This window comes from Cyclopterus lumpus, chromosome 3 (assembly GCF_009769545.1).
Source record: "Cyclopterus lumpus isolate fCycLum1 chromosome 3, fCycLum1.pri, whole genome shotgun sequence".
Lineage (NCBI taxonomy): Eukaryota > Metazoa > Chordata > Actinopteri > Perciformes > Cyclopteridae > Cyclopterus > Cyclopterus lumpus.
The window spans coordinates 11489606-11515056 of NC_046968.1; the positions used below are offsets into that span (position 1 = coordinate 11489606).

Consider the following 25451-nt stretch of genomic DNA (forward strand, 5'->3'; position numbering starts at 1 on the left):
TCGTACATTAAGACATGCAGCCCCCGCATTTAGAGGCTCTGAGGCTTTTAGTGTAACAATCCTGTGGTCTTGTGAAGAGATTAACAAGCACACAGACAAAAGACACACACACACACACACAGAGTCCACCTACACCATGTCTGTTCACTCTGAATCTGGCCTCAGTCATGAACTGAGGCTTGAGTAGGATGAGACCTTGCTGTCCTTGTGTGGGCAAACTCTGTTCTGAAATATTCTCACCAAAGCACATGAGAGAGGGGTTAGGAGGAGAGAGAAAGAAGAGGAAAGGTTGAGGAGAGGTGACACACAGTCTTCCTCAGAGTTTCCTTTCATGTGAGGTGCAGAGAGGTGATGGATTCCAGACTCCCAAGAGAGTTTGTTTACAGGTGCATCTTAATTATGTGTTTGTCCAGCACTTTTGAGGGATGATCTTAATCTCTAGTTCAAGCTTAGCTTTTTTTCCTCTCCTCCAACTTTCAAAACAATCTTTATGGAGAAACCAATTATTAAGTATTCCCTGGCATACTTATTTCTATACTCCATGCCACGGATGCAGCATTTACAGATATCAATTTAATCAGGGTAGGAAATTCTTGCCCCCACTGACTGAAATCCAGGGGCATTTATAAAAAAATTGGGGGCACTTTTTGAAACTTGTGAAATAACATTTAACCTTTGTTAAAAATAATAAATATACTTACTTAGGCTTACAGTATATGAGCAACTGTCATCAAATGACAATAAGAAGACTATTAGGCAGTAGTTCAAAGTGTATTCCTTTTCATCATCTGTGTCACTGTCAGCCATTGGAGAAGTTGCTGGTCTGACCTGCTGCCCAGAGGGTTTTATGGGGCTGCCTGGCTTTCTTCTCACAGCAGATTCTACACATGCTGCAGCAGCAGCATCTTCTTCTTCTGGTCCCTCCAGTGAGATCATCATTAGGTCTTCCACTGTGTTGAGATTGAACAAACAAAAACAACAATAGTTACATGTGATAATCAACTGCAGTCTCAACTAATTGTATTTGACCCAAATTGAGGATTGGTTGTGAACCACAAGATGGCAGTAACTTATGAGGATGTGACTGCACTCTGGCTAACGTTAGCTAGCTAGCAAGCGAGCCTTTGTAGCTAACGCACTATCAGAGCTAACGTTAGCTAACTAACGTTAGCTAGCTAAAGCGAACTGAATAAATTCAAAATAATTACTACTAGTTATCACTCAAAAAATATAAATTTCCCTGCAAATATGTCAAATTTTAATCTCCACACATTTAACTCAGAAAAAGTGAAAGGAAATGAACGACTCATCTAACTACCTTGTTTAACATTTGGAATATAATTGTTCCATTCACTTAAACTGCAGGGCCACGTGTTATTGTCTACTTCAGGTCCTTTGTTCTCACCCTAGATTCATCTGTATTTCATCTTTGTCTGTATTGATTCATCGATTCCTCTTGTCTTGTCTTATTTTGTGATATAAACTAAGCTATAACGAGCCTCAGTCAGTCACGTTATCCCAATGACTGACTGAGGCTCTCAATGGTTTGTATGCAATGAAAAAAAGAGATAAGTAAGTAGGCCTAAGTGACATTAGTCAAAGAAAGCCACAGTTATAGGTCCTTCTATTTTTTTGCGGCCCTCATGTAACAATAGTTTTTGTCATGTGACAGAAAGCTAATCATCATTTCACAATAGTGGACATGCTTATCTGTCATCAGATGAGAGCTCCATAAACACTAAGTGGATGGAAAGAATCTGAGGGCAAGAATCATCAAGCCGTTAACTCAGCAGCTGTTAGGCGGTTTGTTTCTGTAAAGGATGCAGGCTGGCCGGGACTGTAGGCCCACTGATTAGCGTTTTTACTCCACGGTGCTTTCCAACATCGGGCCGAGGGCTCGGCACACATGTGGCCGATTGAACGGTGACTGGAAAGCTTTGCAAGTGGCGCTGTCAACACCAGGACATAAATAAAGCTAAAGATAGGGTGATGTGGCTTCAGCCCAGGTTTCTGGTCAGCCAAAGGCTTTTTATAGAAACACTCTGATTTATAAAAGGCTAACAGGGACTATTTTTGACCCAGTGGACTTGGGGATAGGGATCTTGGAAACTTGTGACGCTTCTGGGTGCATGACTGACCCCTTTAACTTGAATGTGTCGATGGTGGTTGGTCTTGGGAGTTGTAGCAGATAGCAGATGCGGGATGGATCAAACCTGCCAAAGGCCTGTGATGTTTTTGGAGGCAATCCAGAGTGATGATCACATGGGTGTATCCCAGTCAGACCCATTAATTTGTCAGATCACTCTTTAATTAGTCTGTCGAGGACATTTAAATAAAGCGTTGGACACGTTCACTTGAACGGCTTCACTTCAATTGAACTTAAATAAATGACTCTTGTTCTGAAGTTCACAGAACAAATACATACACTTGACTTCATTCATCTTTACCATTTATGACGTAAAAGCTCTCACATTTTAAACTAATGTGTCCTTTTCTACTTTGTTAAATTGAAGCAGTGTTTGAAGAATTGAAACATGTATCATTAGCTCGCAGTATGAATCACAATGTCGGTCGGTCTCTCACTTTTGCTCCAAAAACTTGGATGGATGGCCACATTTTGTAAAGACATAAATGGTCCATTCATGTTCCCCTCAGGATGACTTAGTCATCATAATTGGTCCCATAACTTTTCCTCTAGCACCACCATTAGGTCAAAATTTCAATTTGTCAAATTCTTTGGTTTATGATATATGCAAAAGCTAATGATAACTCCATCAGCCTCAGCTGTGCTCTGTATTCAGCTCTAATTATCAAATGTTAGCATGCTTAAAAGTAATATGACGAATCTGGTGAATGTTACACACAAAACATGAGCATCTTGGCATTGTCACTGTGATTATGTTAACGTGCAAACATCTAGCTCAAAGCATCACTGTGCGTAAGTCAGCCTCACCGGCTTATAATTATTAAAACGCCTCTGAGAGGTCCCCTTTATGAAAACATGCTGTCTAAAGATCAACAGTCATTCAAAATAAATGGTCGACGGTGGCATTGTAATGAAGTGTAAATGATGTGTCAGCTCGATGGTATACACCATTAAAACTAATCTTCATACAATGGTGCCAAAAAAGATGCCTATAAAATGTAAACATGTTTGCTGCTGCTTCAAGACATTCCCCCCTGGGGATGAATAAAGTAAAATCTAATCTAAATCTAATCTACTCAGTACTGGAAACGGTTTGCCAAGCGACCGGCTAGCTAGCCAATTTCAACTTGTGTATATTTGTGAACATTGGTTCATATCACCTCTCATCAACATGGATATAAATCACCAACTGCAGTTAGTATTATGTATCTATTCTGCAAGCCAAATGTGTCAGGCAGTGATTTTAAACAGAGGTGTATGAAATAAACAGGGGTTGACTGAGCCGTGATGCAGCGCTGACTGTGTGTGTTGCTATAGACACCCTGCAAACAGTGAGGTCTTGGATTGACTCAAGGGGCTTTAAGGGTCACCATGTAAAGTCAGACGATTTCCCCGAAGACCATGTAGGTGTCTGTTGCCCACTCAGAATATGTCATGACTCAATGCTGTAAGCCCACACTGTCAAGATCAGATGTCAGGGGTCAGGGTGTGACTGTCGTACCTCACAAACTGAGTGTCAGCATTTACAGGTGTATTACAGATAAGGCCAACAACCAAGGCCAGAGGGAGCTAACAGATATTGTTAGAAAAATAGTCCATATCAAAGCCTTTTTGATATATGAGTTGATAGCCAAGTGTAGAATTACAGATCACGACCCCTGTCCCATGGCCAAGAGGCTCTGTTTTCTTTAATTATCATAACAGACCACCAACAGAGTGCCCAAGAGAAGGAACCTCATCTCTTCTCCTCTGCTGTGATTTATAATCCACTCTGTGAATCAAGGCCACTGCCTGACACCCTTAATGGTATTTGGTGTATACACAATCCATAAAAGGTGTATATAGTTGTTACAGCTGAACCTTAAAACCCCGACCATGAACCTGGGTGAAGGGAAAACATCTAGGATAGACAGGTGTGTGTGTGTGTGTGTGTGTGTGTATAGAATTAGTTGGACATCACAGGCATGTTCACTGAAAAATAGATTACCTGCTGCTGAAAAAAGCTCCATAAAGAAAAAACACATGTGTCACTAGAGAGGTGTTTAGGGTGAAAAAGGGTCAGATATCTTTGTCAGCGTATGGTTATATATTCTGACAGGGTGATGGCGATGGATCACCGGCTCGTAGACAAGTAGGGGAGATATGAGCTGGCCAACAATTGTGTTGTGCTACATGTGCTGTTTGTATCCATGGCAACTGCATTGTTGTTCTTGTCCCCTGATTGCCAGATAGAGCCTCTGTCCTTGACAATATTGGAAAACTTAAAAGGATTTAGGAGCAGAGTCCCATTTTCGAAAACGGAAGAAGTGACGGAGTCTGTGAAGACGGTGGCGTCATAAAAAAATGTGAGATTAGAAGGTTAGATACTAGTTCAGATGAAGGAGTGAGTGTGGTATTAGTGGAACACAGGGTTTGAGCCTTTCCAGCTTCATGACTATCAAATTAAATATAATTAGAATTTAGCGTCACTTAAAGGGGCTCTACAGAATTTTGTCGTTCCCCCACCATAAGGTTAGGGGTCCACACGAAGCAGCAGAGGTCAAGATGTTTTACTTACTTACTTCATGTAGGCTAAGCCCTAAAACACTGGATGCTACACTTCCCATAATGCAAATCAGTAGCATTCTACGTTAATCTCCTTCTGTCCTGTAAATGGCTTAATCTTTCAAACGTCACGCCCTCAGCTGTGGTGGGATGTAACATTAACTAAAGTAGTGCCGCTAAACATTATTTAGGTTCATGAAAGGACCAGTGAATACGATCACTCTGAATCTCTATGCAGCACTATATATATCATAATTTAAACAAACACATTGATCATAGCCATTCTCTCAACAATTTCATTCTTCTGTCTGACCCGTCACTTTTTCTGCAGCTCGTTTGTCCCGCAGGTTTATATTTCATAATTTGCTCAGATGTTGCTGTGTCTGGGAAAAATCACTACAACAAGCAAGTAGATATCCTGATGCTAAAAATACGTGTGACTGACTCTATTTCGGAGGCCTGACTGTGATATTATATTTCATGGCACATCGATTGTAGCTGAGGATGATGTGCCCACTCAGGTATTCTCAGTCTCAATAAAGCTCCCTGATGCTACTTTGGAAGTATTATTTGAAAATATGTGTTAAATATACTTCACTCACACCCACTTTCATTCTTTATTCATTAACCTGAAACTGATTTTTTTCCACAGCCATCAGCTAAAATGAAACCAGGCGGGGTAATGCAACCTCTTGATCCAAACAATACTTACATAGTGGCATGAAGGACGGACAAAGGCAAGGTCAAGTGTTACTGATAGCAAATCATATGGTCTCTCTTTGGATGTAAGCTGTGTGTTAGCCATTTTCTATGAAATACATCATTTTTCACATGAAGCTATTTCCGTGCATCCAAGATGCCTGTGGTTTATTTTTTGCTTTAAAAAAATAAATGTCATCCATGTGTCTGATAACAGGCAGAGCCGAGTTATCGCTGCATGTGATACACCAGTAGATGGCGCCACCTACAGGTGGATTGTGCAATCGACACAAAACCATCATTATTACAATTTTAATTAGTATTTAAAATGTGTCTGTGAAAGAAAGTAAATATCAAAGTGTCAGCACAACACATAAAGGTGTCAATAAACTCAACTGTTTTCTATGAAATGTGTTCAAACAGTAATTGCATATATGGTGTGTTATTAGGCTGTATGTACAAGTCTGAGGTTTACTTGTGTTACATCTGGCCCATTTATTAACCAATCTCCATTTCAGTAAAAAAAATTAGCATTCAAAACATGATACAAATATATATTTGTTATGTTTGCAAATAGACCATTTTGCCATCTGCTGGACAAATATTGTAGCCACATGTTGAAGCCACAGACTTCAATTAGTTATTTTTTTTTAAAAGGTGTTCAAATGATACTTTACATACTTCCCACTGTCACAACTCAAAACTGTTGCTGGATAACAAAAATATATAATGTTTCTCGTAATTTCCTTCATGAATCCAAATCCAAGTTTGAAGGGGAAACTGTTTATGAGAATGAATATATTCAGTCACATAAAGTTGTTAATTCGTGTATCGTATTGAGGTAAATGCTAATCAACATTATTTATTGCAATATCATATAAGACACTTTATTGATACAAGGACATTCTTTGTCCATTTGTCCCATTTAGAAAACCAAGACAGAAGCACAGGCAGCAGATCAAACGGGTGTAATGGCCTCCCTCCACATTACAGCCACACCCATGTGCATTCATGACAATATTATTTTCTTGATATTAGAAACCATAAAATACTCTTGCATGCTGAAAGGGCTAAATAAAACCAGCTCAATTAAAACAGTTAGTAAATAATTGACTGATCATAGTCCATGTTCCATCTCTTCGTCCCTCATCCTTCTAGGCTACTAATTACCTTGAGCCCAGTATTTCTACTTCTGATTAGTGAGTGAGTTCAAACATTTCCTTGAATGACTCATTGGTTCAAACCCTATTGTAGATAACAAGGACAAGGTTCAGTTAAAGCAGCTGAAACAAAGAAGGGGATCAATGCTTGTCAACATCCTGCCGTGTGCAGTTTTGTTTTGAAACTCCAAAACAAAAAAAAACTTACAAGAGCAGAAATCTGCTGTGTTTGGTTGATAGAAGTACATCCTAGAATATGCCAAATACATAAAGACTTTTCTATTTCTGTAAATATCACTGCTTCAAATAGGGAGAGAAAACACTGCAAACCTAAGTTATTTAATTTTATTATCATAGGATTTTAAATTATATAAATATTTAAACCACCCATAATTTACAATGTTGTTGTTCTTTCACAAACATTATAACTGAGGTACCATTTTTTATGTGTGGATTTATTGTAGTTGAACAAGATAAGTTTATATCTGCATTAATAAAACTTAAAGCTATCTAAATAAGGACCTGCATTAGACACAGTCGCCATAAGTCTCACAAGTGGCATTTACATCCTAGAATACGCATGCGTTTCTCTTACAAGAGCAGCTCCAGTGGTGAGCTGTTGATAACTATGTAAATCATGTCCTGTATAGTAGAAAAACAGCACGGGGGAGGAAACACTTCTGCAGGATGTTTACTGTTTAAATATTTCACGTTTGATTGAAATATTGAATTCACATGGCATCATGTTAAAGCTGCAGGAGATGCATATAATAAATCCCAAATGAGAAATCTCTGAACACATTTTTTAGCAAGCTCTCCAGATTTAACAAAAATCTATCACCCAGGGACGGATATCTCAAGTCTCATGAGCTCTAAAGGACCAGAGACTCTCGCCCTAAGTCATGGGCAGACGGAGCACCTTCAGTTGGGATGGTTGGACTGGAAAGGATCCACCAACAGAGGATCAATCGGGATCAGGGAGGAGTATGATGCTGGGAATCTGCAGATGGCAGAGTGATATGATACCAGTCTGCAATATAATAGTTACATATGATGGCACCTTACAAGAGCTTGCTTTTGCAACACATCCAACATTTAAAACTTAATTAACATATAGCTCGGCATAATAATAATAATAAGAAAATATCACCAAATAGAACAGATCAAGTGTCAAATAACAAACCTTCATTGCTTCACGACATCCCTTTTACATTTCCCTAAATAAAAAAACATTCAAAAACTTATTCCTCACTGTGCCATTGAAGCTTCCGACCAGAAGAGGGACACGTGTGTGCCAATGTGCTGGCAGCGATGATAATTACTCTTCTGTTTAAAGCAAATCAGAAATCAGGACAAGCTACCATGAGGTAATAAAGTACAATCAAATCAAAGCCTTTTGTCGTCTACGACGTCAGATCTCTCGAGGTTCACATTAATTGGAGGAACGCACGTTCCTGCCTTTGAGAAGCTGGGGAGGCCTGAAGTTGTTTTCCATGCGTGTCCTCTGATCCTCTTCCTCTCCGGTGAACAGGAGAGTTCTTAACTTGCCCAGCTACATTGGAGAGACAGAAAAATATTGTTGCAAATAAATTAAAAGTCTGTTGTCAAACAGGTTATGTTCACAACATTATCTCCTTACCAGACACTGGTGAGACTGTGCACCTTATTGTCAACAAATTGCATTAAAATAACAAAATCAAGAATACAAATATCGGTCCCTACCTACATTGATTATTATCAGATATATTCTTTATGCCCCTTTTAAAAACCACCCCCACATAAAGCCTCTTTTGCCTTTTCCTTTCGAGCTCTATGAGGGGAAAACAAAATTAAAAAAATACCCCATTATGCAAGGGCTTTCTCCTGCTGGGTCTCCATGCAAGCATTTCTCAATTAAAGCCCTGCACACATTCAGCCATCCATCCATCAGGATAATTAGCTGGAGGGGATCAAAGGCTTGAGACTGGAGTCATAGGTTGTGAGGCCAGTTGCCTAGCTTAAGCCTCACCCCCAGCTATGCTACACACATTGGTTTACAGACAGAGCGCTCATGGCTACACCCTAGGTGCCACCGTCATTAAAACTCCCAATTCCTGGTGTACAGTCCTTGAGTTAAAAATGTGTGCAAGTATAATCCAGAGGCTGGCAGAAGTCGCCCCAGGGCCGGCTCAGAGGAACCTGCAAGGCATGTGCTATCCGGTTAGTCATTTTAGTGTGTCATCAACCTGGAGTTACCAGACCTAAACTTTCTGATTAAATTCAGTACAAAAGACAGGAGGATAAAAACAAGTCAACCCTACACCACCCATGCATGACGCTCGCTCTCATCTCTAAATAAAGCATCATGCTTAGTAAATATCTGGACATGCTACAGCATAGTGGGAGACCCACCCCCACAACTACTCAAACACAGCATACCGATGCTTAACTTTGGATTGACAGCAAAAGAGGCAGTGGCCTATTGGAGCAGAGCCAAACATTATGCAGGCCAGGAAACAAGAATGTCACAACTGACTGATCAACTGCAGCATCCACTAACAGTACATGTCTTCAGGTACAAACTTCTGCCTTTCACATTTAAAAACTACACATTTTGAGAGAAGATTAGAGAAATATGGGTGCGGCTCATTGGATAAAACAAAAATAAAATCAGTAATACTCGAAGGCGAATTAAGAAATTATTATGTCCGTCTTCTTTAAAATCGTCAGAGAGAGATATATAAAGAGATGTTTTAAACTTGTATATTGTTGATGCCTCTTTTTAAGCAGTGGTGGTAGATCTCCTTGTAGTACAAGGAAATCAATCTTGTGCCAGAGGAGTTTCCCACTACTGGATTGGGGTGTATGCATTTGTGATAATGTGTTTCAATTATCATTTGGGTGTTTCAAGTATCAATAGTCTTGTGTATGAATGGCTGTGACACATGACCTGGAATAATAAACTACTACGTGCTGAGAAGCTGCCATTTATTAAAAGGAACATGTTTGCAACACACACACACCTGTTTTTCCGACACTGTGATTGGATCCTTCACGACGATCCAAATGACGCTCTCGTGCAGGGGGGGTGTGGTCAGGGATCCCAGGTAGGTCCAGTAGTGGAGGCTGCTCGGCAGGAGGCACTTGGGGTTGAAACCTTTGAAATCTGCGGCACTGCCCTGTAACAGAAAAAAGAAGAAAAAAAAAAACACAGCTTTTACAAAGCGGCCATGATGCTAAGAGCAGGTCATAAACCACAAGTTCATTACAATTAATAAAATCCAGTATAGTGCTCACCTTAAACTTCACCGTGTACAGAGCGTCTGTTATCATGTTGAGCCATCGATGGTCGTCACCTGTCTTACGTAACAGATGAGATTGCTTTGGAATTGGATTTGTGACATTCAGAAGAAAACATAAAATGTTTACATGTATATAATAAAAGAAAATGTCAATTAAAAAAAATTTAAAAAATCACAACTGTTCATTTTTGTTAAAGCTGACACGTATCTAAAACATAGGTTGCAGCACCACAACACTGGTGACGGTGATCATAAGAGCACTACAGCTGAACTAATAATTTCGCTTATGACCTACAACCTTATGAAAACACCTCCCAGATCTGAAAGAGTTTTGTCAGCAATTAAAAATGTGGAGTAAAAGAAAATAGATTACTATGCGGCCATGCTGTTCGTTCAAATAATGCTATGTGCAAAAAAAAAAAAAGTAGTAGTTAAAGCCTTTGACTCTGTTCAAGTTGCCATGACCTAAAAAAACAACTGTAAAATGGCTACACGAATACAAAATGTAGAGAAAAGGGGGCACAGGGATAGAAAATTGGATTGCACTTAGAGAAAAATCGTACTTGTAAAAAGATGCCGAGGACAGCGAGGCCGTCTGGAGCTGTTGCCGCCTCCCCAAACGTTGTGTACTTGACAGCATTCCAGTGGACTAAATGAAGCTAGAGGTGTAAATAGGAGGACAGAAAGAAACAGAACTGGCTTTTATAGATAAATATATTAAATCAAGTCACACATGGCATTTACTTCATACCAAAATATGTTACCACATATACCTATGGTTTGGTTATTAAATGCTTACGGTGACGTATCGAGACACTAACCTCAGAAGCATAGCTATTTCCTGCGACAGTGTGCTCAGAGCCGTGGCAGCCCTTTACGCCCCAGTGGAAGTGAAACTGTTTTAGCCTGTAGGGGTTATCAAGAGGGCCTCCCCGGATCACTGTAGAAGATGAGATGTAAAGAGAAATACACATTTAAAAAAAGGTTCAGCATGCACTCACACGTCTGTGGGTGTTAGACAAAATGCTTTCCATAGAAAAGCTCCACAGAGCATCCCGTGTGAGCTTGGTACAAATAATACAATACATGTCATTTAGCTGACGCTTTTATACAAAGCGACTTACAATCATGTTACATTCATACATTGTAGACACAGCTACAGGGAACAATTCAGGGTTAAGTGTCTTGCTCAAGGACACATTGACTAGGGCGGGGATTGAACCACCAACCCCCTGAATGAAAGACGGACCTGCTAACCACTGACCCACAGTCGTACCACTGCAGGATGAGTCAACCTGGCAACCCAGCAGACTTTATTCAAATTCTAAGCTGCGACAGAAAGTCTGCCTGCTTCACCAACAAATCCATCATCAGCGCTCTGTGGCTCAAGCTTTAGTTGGAGACACAAATAGACAATCCCATGCTAAATAAGGCAACGTTAAAGCTACTTTTAGCTTTAGAGTCAGGATTATTGGCCAACAAGGATGAACAGTTAACTTTAATATATGTCTTAAAGACGTTCAGACCATTATCAGAATAGTACAGACTGTTTTCAGAGCCTATGGCTTGCTCTGGGTATGAACGCCTAATCTGACTGTTATTCATTGTGATGCTGCTGACATCCTTCTGACAAACGGGCCACACCAGTCCAGGTCAGATTAGCTCGGCATGAATGGAACAAGGAGCAAAACACTCGTCTGGTTCATATTAAAATGTAGATAGCGTGATCTGATAGAAGAAAATCTGTTACGTAAAAATGTGTTGTTTAGCTTGAATATGAAGCAATTAGTAGATACCAATAACTGATGAATAGAGTATAGTTAAAGGTGATAATGTTGTAAAAGCCAACAATAATAATACCTGAGAAAAATGCATTTAAATCAACATGTTTGTTACTCTAACATTGAGAGCCAGATCTTTGAGCTTGTAACATAATATATTGTTAATACACTTTATGGAAATATAGTTTGTATTACAATATTATCTACAGAGACTTTTATTCGTATTATTTGAGCCTCCTTTTCTTACCAAAAGAACAGGGACGTCCCGTGTGAATACATGCGTGTCCGCCCAGACTGACAACTGCAGGTTTAGGGTATTTGGGCGCCTCATTTGAAGAAGCAGAGAAGTGCTGAGAAAGGGCATTTGTTTCCCTCCAGGTCTCCACCTTCATTAATTACTGTCGGTGATAGTTACATTGCTCACTCTGAGGAAACCGTCTGAGCCAAAGAGCCCAACATTTCTGAGCTTATCTTTCATGTTAATGATGGGGTGGTTAACCCAGTGATAAAAGCAAATGGGGTCATAATAACCATTGAGATCACCTGAGGTTATTATCTCTTGTCCAGCAGACAGATGCTCATACAGTTAACTGCTGGCTGCATTTCCCTGCAGCATAATCAGGGGTTTATTTTTAACCTTTGATTATGGTCAGTTATGCACATGGTTTGCACTTTTTTTTTTTATGAACCAAGATAATCCCACATTTCAAGCTTATGTTTATTTAGTGTAGATTTCCATGTGACCGACAACAGATACCAGCTTATCAATTTGACTGTTGTAAGTCAATAATTTTCTAATGCAGATAGGTCATATCAATGTATAATCTCTGCCAATATGTTACTAACTATTCACATTTCTGTTTTTATTGTCTTTTTTTTTTTTTTTACCACATCCAGACCTAAGAGTGACCTCTGTAGATTGTGCAGCTCCAAAAGCAGAATGCATTTGAACTGATTAGTTGCTTTTGTTTCAAGGTGGGATTTCTGCTTTCTTAGGAGAAGCAAAAAAGAAAGCGTTCACTGTAAATTATAATAATTGCTAAAGACCAGATTTGTCTCACCTGAGCGGTCATCCGAGTCATCAAACTCCACAACAACAGAGTGTCCATTGTTGGCGATTTTGATGGAGGTACACTGGTCGTAATTCAGGACGACCGGACCCAGACTGGGGTCATGTGAAGCCTGATGGGGGACAATGTCAATGGGAGACTGCCGGTCCCCCTGGGCGACGGGGTAGTTTTTGTGCCACACAGAAGGACCTTATCATAAAAGAAGACATAAAAAAACAGATAACGTTCTACAGCCTTAATACACACTCTGAACCTTGAGTCTGAAATAAAAAGATTTATTATTACACACTTCAGCTTGCTTATGTGATGAAGATCAAGTCTAGTTTTAAAAAACAAAAAACAGATTTACTGGGTCACAAAGATAAAAATGTTAACTTAATTCTGAAGCATTTTAACAGCCAACTTAAAATCTTCTGTAATCCACTAACTGATCAAGATATATTTCTAGAGCAACAAATTACAGGTCAGAAGAAAATGAAGCTCCTCCATGAATACAAAAATAACTCGGTGATCAATTGACCATCTCTCTCTCTCTCTCTCTTCCACACCAAACAACGTGCCACGGTAAGTGGAGCAACTTGCCTTGCGTTGGCCTTGACACTGATGCAACGCAATGACTCGCACTCAAGAGTCCGTGCAAATCGGGTGGAAAGTCAGTTTAAAGTGACAGCAGGCATCCCTTTAAGCATGTGGCTAATCTGGCATTAACAGCGTTGCGTTAATGGCTCCCAACGAAAATAAACTCAGTAATCGTGTATGTTATTGTCGGATAGAAGGGGAATAATTACCTCCACTATACATATATGGGAAAGCAGTCAAGAAACACGCATGCTGGGAGATCTTACCGTCCTCTTTTCCATATCCCCACAGATTCCCCGTCATTGTCCCTGTAAGCGGATTCAAGTCTGACCAACTTGTCGGCGCTCCGGCGCGCAGGTGGAGGACGGACTGGGATATGAGACCATGCAGCTATTGATGAAGTTTATGTAGTGGCCGAAAGGGAACGTCAATTATCCCTTTGTGACACGCCCCTTCACACAGACGCGCACACATGCACACATACGCGTACACACACACACAGTTTACACTTGTCTGAGGTTTTAAAGTTTAGCTGCATTAGGTCAGTCCTTTATGTATGATTACTATTATGACATGTTATAATGTATTTTCTGTACTAAAATTATAATTAAATATTTGATCAGCTACTAATTGGACAACATCATCAATACAGATCATGGATTAGAGATACACATTTAGAGAGAAAAATTACACAAAACAAACTACACGTGTAATGGTCATACAACCGAACAGTATCTGCTTTAATACTATTTATTTATAATTATATTATTTTCGTCGTTGTTTTGTGCGGCTGTTTTAAATCTTTGATATACCCTTTAAAACAGTGGTTCTCAAATGGGGCTGCCTGTACCCCTGGTGAAGGCAAAATGGTTCTAAAAAGTCTCTGGTTCTAACTTTTCAATGTCAGGATGTGCTGCTTTTCTCACACTGAATAGGCCTATCTGGGGTTTGGGATATGTTTCACTCCTTAAATTAAAAACGTCCAAATTAACTGACTATGGAAAGGCAGTACAATATCAGATTATTATGCATTCATTAATTCCCGTTGAGGGTGCTTCTCTTCCCTTATTATTAACACAATATTTATATTATAATTGAACTTGGATGCCAGTCAAAGTCTCCCAAATATAGGTGAGAATTCGTGTCGAAAGTGCGCAGCGGGATTTTAACACTGGTATGTTTGTGTCGAATCTGCCATTGAGGAAGTTCAAATGCGTCCGTAGACTCCACTAATTGAAAAGATACCATGGCAGCCACCAAAGCCTCCAAAGAACAGAAATACGACAGGCAACTCAGGTACATTTAAACTCTAGCGTAGGTTTCTTTTTCCTTTAGCTAAATGTCCTGCGGCTTTCCATTTGAGAGGTCCCGGCAGCGACATTCACGAGTGCCGACGTTAGCCAGCGCTAGCTTGCTCTTTGCGTTATGGTGAACGCAGCATCGGTGAGCTAACACGTTAGCTGGCAGGCGAATGCAAAGGGTTTGGGGGGATCGCTCGTCCTTCAGGGATACCAGCCTGTCCCATGACATCCTGTGACCCTCCACCCATTGTGTTGGATAGGTATACGAGTGTAACAATGGCGGTCTGGTGCTGTAGAAGCTCTATGCAGTGCACGCCTTGCTGGGTGTGTTTACAGCGGTGCAGGGTGAGTTGTATCACTAGGTGGCAACACCTGTCCATGTTGTGTTTCAGACTGTGGGGTGACCACGGTCAGGAGTCACTGGAGAGTGCACACGTGTGTCTCATCAATGCCACTGCGACTGGGACGGAAATACTGAAGAATCTGGTCCTTCCAGGTGATACAGATGTCGCTGTGATGATGCTGCAGGAGCTGATGAAAAGCATCCTTCTGATTCAATTCATTGATCTCTTTGCCAGGTATTGGAGCATTCACCATAGTCGATGGACACACAGTTTCTGGGGAAGATGTGGGAAACAAGTAAGTCCGTATTGTTTTTTTAATTGTATTTTTTTTTTAAGTTGACCTGAGCTTGAATTTAATCTTTTGGGTGCTCATGGTTGACCCTCTTGATTTTGTCTTGCAGTTTTTTCCTGAGCAACAACAGCATTGGAAAGGTATGTTTTGCCCAAGTAAATTAATTTGCGTTAGTGCCCACACAGATGCACAAATTCCTGTGCTATTGTCCATCTTGCATCGCTCCTCCTTGGTGATTCATAAAGCCGCCTTTTGACTTAAGTTGTAATGTTGCAGAACAGAGCACAGGCTGCCACTGAGCTGCTACAAGAACTTAACAGTGATGTCTCTGGAAACTTCGTTGAGGAGGTTGGTATTGTTTAAGGTTTGACATGATGCCACATATTTTATGAACTGAAAACTGAAAAACTGATCCTGTTCATGGTTGCGGGGCGATGGCGCCGATCCCAGTTAACATTGGGCGAAGGGCGAATTTACACCGACAGGCAATTTAGAGTCATCAATTACTCCTAAGCTGCATATCTTTGGACTGTGGGACCACACCAATGTGCAGCCTCTGAATACTGCATGTGTTGTGTAAATATGTAAATTAATTGATCAGTGTCACTGCTCTGATTGTGATGCATCCCTCTGTATATTGTGTCACATCCGCAGAGTCCAAACAAGCTTCTGGACAACAATCCAGAGTTCTTCAACAGGTTTACTATAGTCATTGGGGTCCAGTTGCCAGAAAGGTATGATATATATATATAGTTCATCTTCACTCTCACTTTTTATTGTATGCTGAATTAAACATTTTAGTATAATTTCAAAGAAATATCTAAATGTCCATCATGGATGGAGCCTCGAGCACTTTGGCTGGGTTTGATGTTAAAGGAACAGTGTCTGGGATTTAGGGCAGAAATAATATGTTAAAGTTAAACTAATTAACTAACTAATTATTTTTCTACATGGGGTCCTCTTAGTCCACCATGTTGCACTGCCATATTTGTCTACTGTTAAATTGGCTTAGTTTGTTATTGCTTTATCTTCAGTCTAATAAACTTGTCGTATTTTCTCCGACATCCAACAGCACATGTTTGAGGCTGGACTCCGTTCTGTGGAGTGCCTCTGTACCTTTCCTAGTGTGTAAAAGCTACGGCCTGATCGGCTACATGAGACTGGTGGTGCAGGAGCACTCAGGTTAGTTAAACAGCAATTCACTTCTCATATTATGACACTGTAACACATTCAATCATCTTTTAACCGGTATAATTGATACAGGGCTGAGTTCACAGTTTAGCATGAACTCATGAAATTGCAAATGCATTACTTTGTGTGTCATAAGTTACCCCCTATAGTCTAATGTAGTATTCACATCATATCTGCCTGTGTCCATACTTTTTGGTCCCTGGTGATTTCACTTTGGCTCATAGTTTACATGTAAAAATAGAAGTTTTAAAAATGTTTTATTTTAAGACAGGAAAGACACAGAACATGAAACAGAAATTAACCTCACAAGTATTTTTCTTTTCTTCACAATCTTTACGTTTTAAAAGCAAAACTAATAAATACTATAATAGAAGTAATAAAGTCCCTTAAAGCCTTCACAACAACAGCAAACCATGCGTTTCTCTTCAGTGATTGAATCCCACCCGGACAATGCCTTGGAGGACCTGAGGTTAAACCAGCCTTTTGCCGAATTAAAGAACCACATTCAGTCCTACGACCTCGACAGCATGGACAAGAAGGTGAGTTCTTTAGGTTCAGCTCATTTGTTTATAGAAATGAGTCAGTTTAAACTGCATTTCACACAACTGATAGTACTTCATGCTTTATTTAATCTGCAGGATCACAGTCACACGCCATGGATCATCATTGTTGCCAAGCACCTGGAGAGATGGCTCAGTGAGGTACAGCATGTTTTATTTGGCCTCCCCAAATCTGACAAATACTCAATCACTGATTGCCACACTGCTTTTGTGTGTGTTGCTGTACAATAAAATGTCACTCATTTTTGTCATTGTAGCACAACCTTCAACCACCGAAAAATTACAAGGAGAAAGAGGCCTTCAGACAGTTTATTCGGGAAGGTATCTGTGAACCTCCGGATTGTGTTTGCCTATAGGCTCAGTGACTTGGCTGTGGGGCGTGACTTTATATGTGATGTGTTTTCCTTCAGGCATCCGGAAGAAGGAGAACGGTGTCCCAGAGGATGAGGAAAACTTTGAAGAAGCCATCAAGAACGTCAATACTGCTTTAAATCCAACCAAGGTGCCCGATCTCAAATACTCTTGGTTGTGTCCCATTCAACACATCTCACCTTTCACCCCCCCAATCAGTCTGTTTTCTATCGTGTGACAGTTGACAGTCAAGTCTAGTGAGACTCCTCGTGTAACGTCTCTTGTTTTCCACAGATTCCTAGTACTGTTGAAGACCTCTTCAATAGCGAGGAGTGTAACGACGTCACATCCCAGGTTTTTATTTTTTCTGGTGCCATTTTATTAACAATACACACATTGTTATATCATAGTTTCAGAAAAGTAGTTTTTGAAGTGTGGAGTGTTGTGTTGGTGCGTGTTAACCAGACCCCGTCCTTCTGGGTGATGCTGCGAGCTGTCAAGGAGTTTGCTCTCAATGAAGGCAATGGTAGCCTACCTGTACGGGGAACCATCCCAGATATGATCGCAGACTCTCAGAAGTTCATCAACCTTCAGAATGTGTAAGTGTGAAACATTAGGGTGCTAACTGGAGATAGATTTGCAAAATACATATGAGCAACAGAAAAGTACTCTGACAAATTCTCTGATGTGGTTCTATGTCCTTCTAACAGATTATGATTTGATAATGTAGGTTTGTGTTGTTATTAATTTCTGTGTTTTATTTCAGTTACAGGGAAAAGGCCATGCAGGATGCAGCAGCTGTTTCTAAACATGTAGAATGTCTATTGCAGTCTATTGGAAAGGTAGGTTATTCCACTGTCGCTGAATAAAGTTAGTCTGAAACAATCTTAAACAATAGAGGGCTTATTTCAATCAATTAATGTCTACTCAACTTTTTTTTTTTAAAACAATGTGACCATATTACTGTTGTTGCTTCTCTACATTTAAAGGCTACCAATTGGCTGCTTAGAGGGTTAATATATGGACATCTATCCATCAAATGATAGTCAAGAGAAAATTCTTGAAAAAAAAAAAAACAGCCCCTACAACAAAATTGTCTGTTATTTCAGTTATTTGTGTCTAGCATGCAGCTGTGGTCGTATTAAATTATTATAGCATTATTCCATTTTGCGCTGAAATACTCAGTTCATGGCCTTGTGCTACTGACTCAATGTATTTGACTAAAGGAGTTCCACTGAACTTACTTTTACTTTCCACCAGCCACCAGAGAGCATCTCTGAGAAGGACGTCAAACTGTTCTGTAAGTATTAAAAAGTATACACGTTATTATTCAGTGGGTATATTTACATGCGCACAAATATGATCTCCACCTGATACTACATACTATATTGTGTGCTTTTAGAGGCAAATATTTGATATTGAGATGCAGAGTACATAAGTACGTTGGGGAATATAAATCTCTACTTCAAATAATGCAGCCTTTAATTACACCGCCTGAGCCAATTATTCATGGTCATTAGTGTATCCATATAAATAGACCCACTGAGGATTTTTTTTTTTTTGACAAACGTGTGTACACAGATTGGTATGCTGCATGAATCACAACTGCCTCACGCGTGCGTTAATACTTTAGCAGCTCTTCAAAGCACCATGCCTGTCATGTGTTGCCATCATGCAGTCGTGTTGCCTTTTCTGACTTCAAACGTTTTAATTTCTCCGAACATGGAGAGATTAAGACGTGTAAAGCTGTCGCTGTATGCCCCTTCTGGACTTGAGATAACTCGCTCTGCATACAAGTAGAACGTAATGTGCTCTAATGCTGCTCCTGCAATAAGTACATTGCTAACCGTCGGTGTCGGTGTCTAGGTAAGAATTCATCCTTTCTGAGAGTGGTGCGCTGCAGATCTCTGGCTGAAGAATATAGTGTGGATACAGTAAATAAAGATGAAATCAGTAAGTTGGAGATTTATTTACTTTCTGATTTATAAAACGGTTCAGTCTTGTTTATTTACTAAATGATTCGCCTATTAACAATGGTTGTGTGTCCTCAGCCTCAAGCATGGACAATCCAGATAGCGAGATGGTCTTCTACCTCATGCTTCGCTCTGTTGATCGCTTCTATCAGCAGCACTCCCGCTACCCAGGTAAAGCCAAGGTTTATACAGCTCTCTCTTTAATAAATGTAAAATATCAGTTTAAATTTACCCTGCAGAATGTTTGTGCGGTTCCTTGCAAAAGTACTCACCCCCCAAAAAGATTGTAAGAGGTGCGTCTATGTATTCACCCCCTTTGCTATGATGAGTCACAGAATTAGTTAAACATGAAGTCCACCTGTGTACACTCGAATTGTCGCATGATCTCAGTACACAAGCTGCTGTTCTAAAAGGCCCCACAGTCTGAACAGCTCTCTCCAAAAAGGTCAGGGACAAAGTTCTGGAGAAATACAGATCAGGGTTGGGTTATGAAAACAATACCAGCAATTTTGAACATCCCACAGAGCACCATTTAATTCATTTCTGCCTAAAATGGAAAAAATATGGCTCCACATAAGAGAAACATGTTTGGAGTTTGCCCGAAGGCATTTAGGAAACATGTTTTCTATTTCTTTCTTTAAGGAATGGCTGTTTTACTCTAGATCATTCCTCCTAATGCCAGTATACAGAAACACAATTATTTAATTAGACTCATTTCTTTTCCCACATGTCCTCTCTGACTAGGAGTTTATAACTACCAGGTGGAGGACGACATCAGCAAACTGAAGCTCTGCGTGAACAGCCTACTGCAGGAGTACAGCCTCAACGTCAACATCAAAGACGATTACATTCATGAGTTGTGAGTTACAGCCGCTGTTGGATTTAATGGTTAGAGGGATTCAGACTGTGCCAAATAATTATTAACCTTTTTTTTAAAACATTTTATGACCCCGTCTGCAGCTGTCGATATGGTGCTGCAGAGCCACACACAGTTGCAGCATTTTTGGGAGGTAATATTGTGTCTCTCTTCAGAAATTAATGAACCTAAGACGAGGCATGTCTCACCTAAACAGTGTTGCTCAATCCAAGATGTTTATATGTTCTTTTTCAATGGTTTCTGTAGGATCTGCTGCTCAAGAGGCCATCAAGATCATCAGCCACCAGTTTGTGCCCTTCAACAACACTTTCATTTACAACGCAATGTCACAGACCTCTGCTACCTTACAGTTGTGAATACAGTTGGGGATCCTGAGTTTGCTGACAGAAATTATTAGAGAAAACGGCGCAAGATCAGAAGGACGGAGTCCAGAAAGACTTGCAGTAGTTTTGTGAGATCCTTGCAAAAAAAATGTCAATTAAAAAAACAAACAATCCCAATTATGGAGAAGACCAGTATACAAGGTTCATCAAATTTTATTTTGAGATTGGTCTCCGGACATTAAATCAGTGCTGCTAAATGCATGCTGCGGACGTGCTGCAACAACTTATTACATCTAAATCTGTCTGCAATAAAAAAAACTGCCTTGTCCCCTCCTGGGCTCCGAACAAAAGACCGACTTACATTAATACATTTAAACTATAAAGTGAAAGTAAGAACATTTGAATGGGATAACTGCCAAAATGTGTGCACTCAAAATGCTTCTCATGCTGGACTTCGGAGGTCGAGTCTTTATCGCCCATCATGCGTTTTTCTGATTCATAAAAGTTCTTGAAGGGAGAAATCAGAATTATTTTTTTTCAAACTTTTCTAGTCATGTAGTATATTCATTTGTGAAATGGATGAAATATTACAATGTAGCAGCACTTTGTTTACTGTAGTCACAACTGTCTCTTATTGTGTTTGGAATGAGGTGGAAGATTTTTGGTTAAAATCAACACTCTGTATTTAGTGTTTTAACTCATGCGTTGCTATAAAACATTGGATAATTAACCTGAACCTGATTTATTTTTAGTACAAAAGGGAAGTTGACTCTCAAAACACATTCATGACTGCAAAAATGATTTGTCCCTTTCTCACCGGACAACGTTTTGATTTGCACCTGGCTTCAAATCGTCTGGTAAACATTTGGAGTTCAGGTGTGACTTATTTAATAGTAGTTGAAACAAGGATTACACTCATTTAGCCTGAATGAATGTTCGGTGACGAGCGTGAGCTTCTTGAGAAGCTCGTATTTTCAACACCAGAGGGCGCCCTTTCATCTTTTACTATTACTATTGAACATGTATTCCCAAGTTTATTTCACATACCTGTTCAGTGACCAACTCCTGACCATTAGATACAGACTGCATTTGACCGCTGTGAGATGTTAACAAAAAAACGATGTTTCTCGATAGATGTTAAAGTGCAGAGAACGATCTAATAGGCGGCACAGAGTCCTGCTTGAGAATTATGTTATGAGGGTCATTGTGATGTAACTGTTGGGCAGGGTGAAGTTTGTCTTGTTTTTTTTATTTTTTATTCAGACTTTGGCAGAATGGAAATTTGCCCTGTGCAGATCTTTTCCTTTCATCCCCCCCGGCTCTCCCCATGCAGCGATCTGTCTCCCATTCTCACGCACACACTCCCACCCTCCGTCTCCCTTCGTCTGAGAGGGGATAGAGCGTGTTGCCAACAAGTGCTCTGGCCATTTCCTAAATGAAGATTCCGTCCGCTGACTTGATGGATTATCACGTGTCCCTCCATCCACCCACTGCCTCTTCAGATTATCGTGTAGTGCCAGGTTTATGAGGCCAAAACAGATGGCTTTACTTTTTGTTAAATCAAAGACTGAAAAGAAGTTCAGTAACATGTTGTACATAATGTCAACTCTATGCCTCTGCAAAAATAACTTCATTTGTGCGGTTTCAACCCTGCCGGGGTTTGTGTCCCCCTCCATGAAAGACTGAGGGAATAGGGTTTCCTTTTAAAACACACTAAATATTACATTATTTGAGCAAAGACATCTCTGAGGAAGATCTTTGTCTCTCGAGGAGTTTCATTGTTATAATATATAAACATGGCCGATAGCAGTTGTCACTGCTTGTAAGCCCCTTCAAACTCCTGAAGATCCTTTGATTAACTTTTAAGCTGTTTAACATCTACTCCCTCTGTGGTTCTTTCTCGTCATGTGACTTCAAGACTGCAGGAAGGGCACACGGTCTAATTTTGATTAGTGCCTCCAGACAATTTGTATACAGCTGTGTCAACATCTAACATTGAGTGCTGACCATTTTACAAACAACAGGATGGCTTCAGTCATTGCACTGCATCTGCTCCACTATGGGGCTGGTGTGTCTCCTGTAACCTTCACTCTTGTTAGGATGAATACTGACAAGAGATTACATGGAGGCAAACAGGCCAAGAGGGTCTGCTGCAAACATTGTGGGGCGTTTTATTGAAGTATTCATATGGTAAACAAAGTCAAGAGGATATAGGGAGAGGACACGCATGATTGTATAAAAGGTAGATAGATTTAAAAGTTGGAAACATGAAGTTTGTCATATTGCATCAAGTGTAAAATACAAAACAAACAACATCAATAATGCATACTTGTATTTAATGTAAAGTTGCACATAATACAGTTTTTAATTAAAATGCAAGTAAAGAAGGCATTTGCATGAAAAATACCAGACAATTTGTGAGTTAAAGTGTTGCACGGTGTCAGAGTAGTCATGCTTATAGACATTCCGGTTTCAGGCGGTACAAAAAAAGGGAAACGTGTCTGTTATGTAATTCGGCAAGCGTACATACATGTCATGTTTCTGTAAGCAGCAGGTTTGTGGTTTGTTACCATGAGGTTACTATTTTCCTCTTAGAAGTCATGAACATATGAATGCACATTGACTTTTAAAACAAATTTCTTTTCCAATATCTTTTAGCTCCTAATTTCATTTTTATCCTTTCGGTTTTATCGTCATTTAAAATTGACTGGTTCTAAATCCTTAAGTTCATGTTGTGCTGTACAGGCGTACGTATGTGTTTTATGTCTTTTAAACTTGTGGAACATGTGCCTCTTGTCATAGTTAGCCTGGTGGCTATCGCATGCCGGTAGGTGAGGACTTGGGGACACAAACCTTCAGTACATTCATGTTTCTCCTGAACAAGCAACACAAAGTGGGAGGCTTGGTTTAAATTATTAGTAACAATAAGAGCTGCTTCATGCTAAAAATACTTATGAAGTCAGCTACCATTAGCCACCAGCTACTGGTCATACCATTGCATCGTCTCACTCTAAACATAATTTGGGGCTGCAGAAACAAGATGTCAGTGCAACCTCTAAATATCACTAATTGGGTTGATACAGGGAACACAGAAGAGATTATTATCCAGTTCTGTAATATTGTACTTCATATAAGGCCAATCATACCACAACCAAAGCAACTCACGATTCGTCAACCAAATGTGTCATTGTAAGACACGGGCGACAACTAACTCTACATATGATTCTTAGATTTTCTTAGGCAATGAGTTTTACTGTGAAGGTGGAATGGGGGAGAAAAATGTTTCGCTAATAGAAACAGGATGTAAATTCTCTCTGCCTCCTCTGTTGCATCCATTCATTATCAAGACTTCAGCTTCCAGGCCCAGCTCGTAACTACTTTATCTTGAAGCCACAGGAGAGGTCTGACAATAGATAATGTGTGCGTCCCCACTTGTGTGCGTGTGTGTTTCGGGTTACTGGGAAGGAGGGCTGATCGTTAATGCTAAAATCAATCAGTAAATCAGAAGCACAGCCTGCAGAAGGGCCACCCTGCTAATGGTGATTCTCCCTAAAAGCTTCAAGCAATAACGAGAGAGAAAAGGGGTGGGAGGGAACTGGATGAGTCATCTTAGGGAAATTGCACGGTAAAGGTGGCAAGGTGGTCATATCTCTCACAAGGACAAGGGCTGTATGTCCCCTTGTCACACCCTGTCACTGGATAAAAGGTTGCGGTTTACAAACAAAGAGAGGACTGAAAGGGGTTCGAGGGTGATTTCTTCTGATGGCTCTTAGCTGTTAGTTTGAGCCTTTTACCTGGCTGGGTGCCAACTAGTTCACCTCCTCATGAGGCCCAGGCTGAATTAAAACCGGCCTGCCAGAGCAGAGTGGAGTATTCAGTGTGTTTGCTTGGAGACTGCAGGAGGCCGGCATACTTTAAACCTCTCAGGGGTCTGCTGAGGGCCTCTCCATTCTTCCTACAAACAGATGGAGCTGTGACTACGGAATGTATATGCACAATACAAACAGACCCATTTGGAAACGAAGGGAAGACACGGACGATGTAACAGTCGCAAAGGAGTATAAAGCTATCTACAATTAAACCTGATAAATACAAATGATTTGCCTGAGTGAGTGAAAATTGAAGTTGTGTGTAAAAATAATAAATGAGTACCACTTTACATGTTTCCCTTTGATGTACACTTGTACAGCAGTTTGAGGCAGCCAGAGTTTGTGAGGGTGGAGCTGTCCCGTGCTGCCAGACCTTAATGGTTATATGCTCTCCAGATTCATTGTTAATGAGTTCATGTAACACAGACGCATGGGACACTTGGTTTCCAATCCACTGATTGAGGAGGAGATATGAGAATGACCCAAGGGCGTAGGTTTGCTAGTCCATAGGGACTAGTCACGACCAAAGTTTTGGGAAAGACACAATTGTCCCCACCAATATTTTGGATTGTGAATTATGTGATGTTGAATAAAAAAACAAGGCTGCTCCATAAAACCTATACCTATTCCCTACATATTTTAAATTGTTTTCAAAATACATACATATACTACTCATATATAGTCTACATTTATTCATTAAGGCAATATTTTGAAATGCATTCAGGAAACTCAGAAATCCAGTGCAGATGTAGTGCAGGTTGAGGAAGCAGCAGCTGGAACATCAGGGGAACGTGATGTCTTACATTGATTCTGTTTTGAGGTGTATTATCATGGCTAACATTGTCTACCTGTTTTAAGTGAATTATTATTAAAATGTGCACGTGCAGACTAGGCTGTTTTCTTTGCTCTTTAGGGAACAGTCCATAACCATACCAGCTTGATCCGAAACTCATCAGAGTCCAGCAACTTCAGCACAAGAAGTTACGGTTTCAGGCAAAGTGGTACAATCAGTATCTGTGGCTGCATTATAGCCCTACATTGAAAAGGGTACTTTGTTTTGAGTGTGTCAAAGCATAACCATCAAAAAGACCACTGTAAAAAAAGAATGAC

At 40.2% G+C, this 25451-nt stretch overlaps 2 protein-coding genes across 3 annotated transcripts; one reads left to right on the forward strand and one right to left on the reverse strand.

Annotated features, from left to right (window-relative positions):
• Window positions 1-6238: 6238 nt before the first annotated feature.
• On the reverse strand, window positions 6239-13661 carry ca7 (carbonic anhydrase VII). Of its 2 annotated transcripts, XM_034562319.1 has the most exons (9): window positions 13527-13661; window positions 12673-12870; window positions 10652-10770; window positions 10394-10489; window positions 9826-9888; window positions 9552-9707; window positions 8000-8101; window positions 7802-7875; window positions 6239-7549 (listed from the first exon to the last, which is right to left on the reverse strand). In XM_034562319.1, exons 1-9 carry the CDS (start codon window positions 13561-13563, stop codon window positions 7471-7473), a joined length of 924 nt encoding a protein of 307 aa, XP_034418210.1. In that variant the 5' UTR covers window positions 13564-13661; the 3' UTR covers window positions 6239-7470. The 2 variants fall into 2 exon arrangements, with proteins under 2 accessions (XP_034418210.1, XP_034418218.1); XM_034562327.1 differs by having other exon boundaries at window positions 6239-8101.
• A 790-nt stretch (window positions 13662-14451) lies between these two features.
• On the forward strand, window positions 14452-24631 carry nae1 (nedd8 activating enzyme E1 subunit 1). Its single transcript, XM_034529471.1, has 20 exons — window positions 14452-14556; window positions 14954-15057; window positions 15140-15200; window positions 15307-15337; window positions 15474-15545; window positions 15852-15931; window positions 16270-16379; window positions 16818-16927; window positions 17027-17089; window positions 17206-17269; window positions 17359-17450; window positions 17594-17653; window positions 17765-17898; window positions 18066-18141; window positions 18560-18599; window positions 19166-19252; window positions 19351-19443; window positions 20017-20131; window positions 20233-20282; window positions 20396-24631. Exons 1-20 carry the CDS (start codon window positions 14507-14509, stop codon window positions 20503-20505), a joined length of 1602 nt encoding a protein of 533 aa, XP_034385362.1. The 5' UTR covers window positions 14452-14506; the 3' UTR covers window positions 20506-24631.
• The last annotated feature ends 820 nt before the right edge of the window (window positions 24632-25451 follow it).

Bases quoted from the DNA above. Each gene is read 5' to 3' on its own strand.
- ca7 (XM_034562319.1), bottom strand. From the start codon at position 13,563: ATGACGGGGAATCTGTGGGGATATGGAAAAGAGGACG. The intron at 10,490-10,651 runs GTTAGTGTCTCG...TTACACCTCTAG, and splicing joins GAAATAGCTATGCTTCTGAG to CTTCATTTAGTCCACTGGAA. The intron at 7,550-7,801 runs GTGAGGAATAAG...TGCCATCTGCAG, and splicing joins TCGGAAGCTTCAATGGCACA to ATTCCCAGCATCATACTCCT.
- nae1 (XM_034529471.1), top strand. From the start codon at position 14,507: ATGGCAGCCACCAAAGCCTCCAAAGAACAGAAATACGACAGGCAACTC. The intron at 15,546-15,851 runs GTTGGTATTGTT...TCACATCCGCAG, and splicing joins CTGGAAACTTCGTTGAGGAG to AGTCCAAACAAGCTTCTGGA. The intron at 17,090-17,205 runs GTACAGCATGTT...TTGTCATTGTAG, and splicing joins TGGAGAGATGGCTCAGTGAG to CACAACCTTCAACCACCGAA.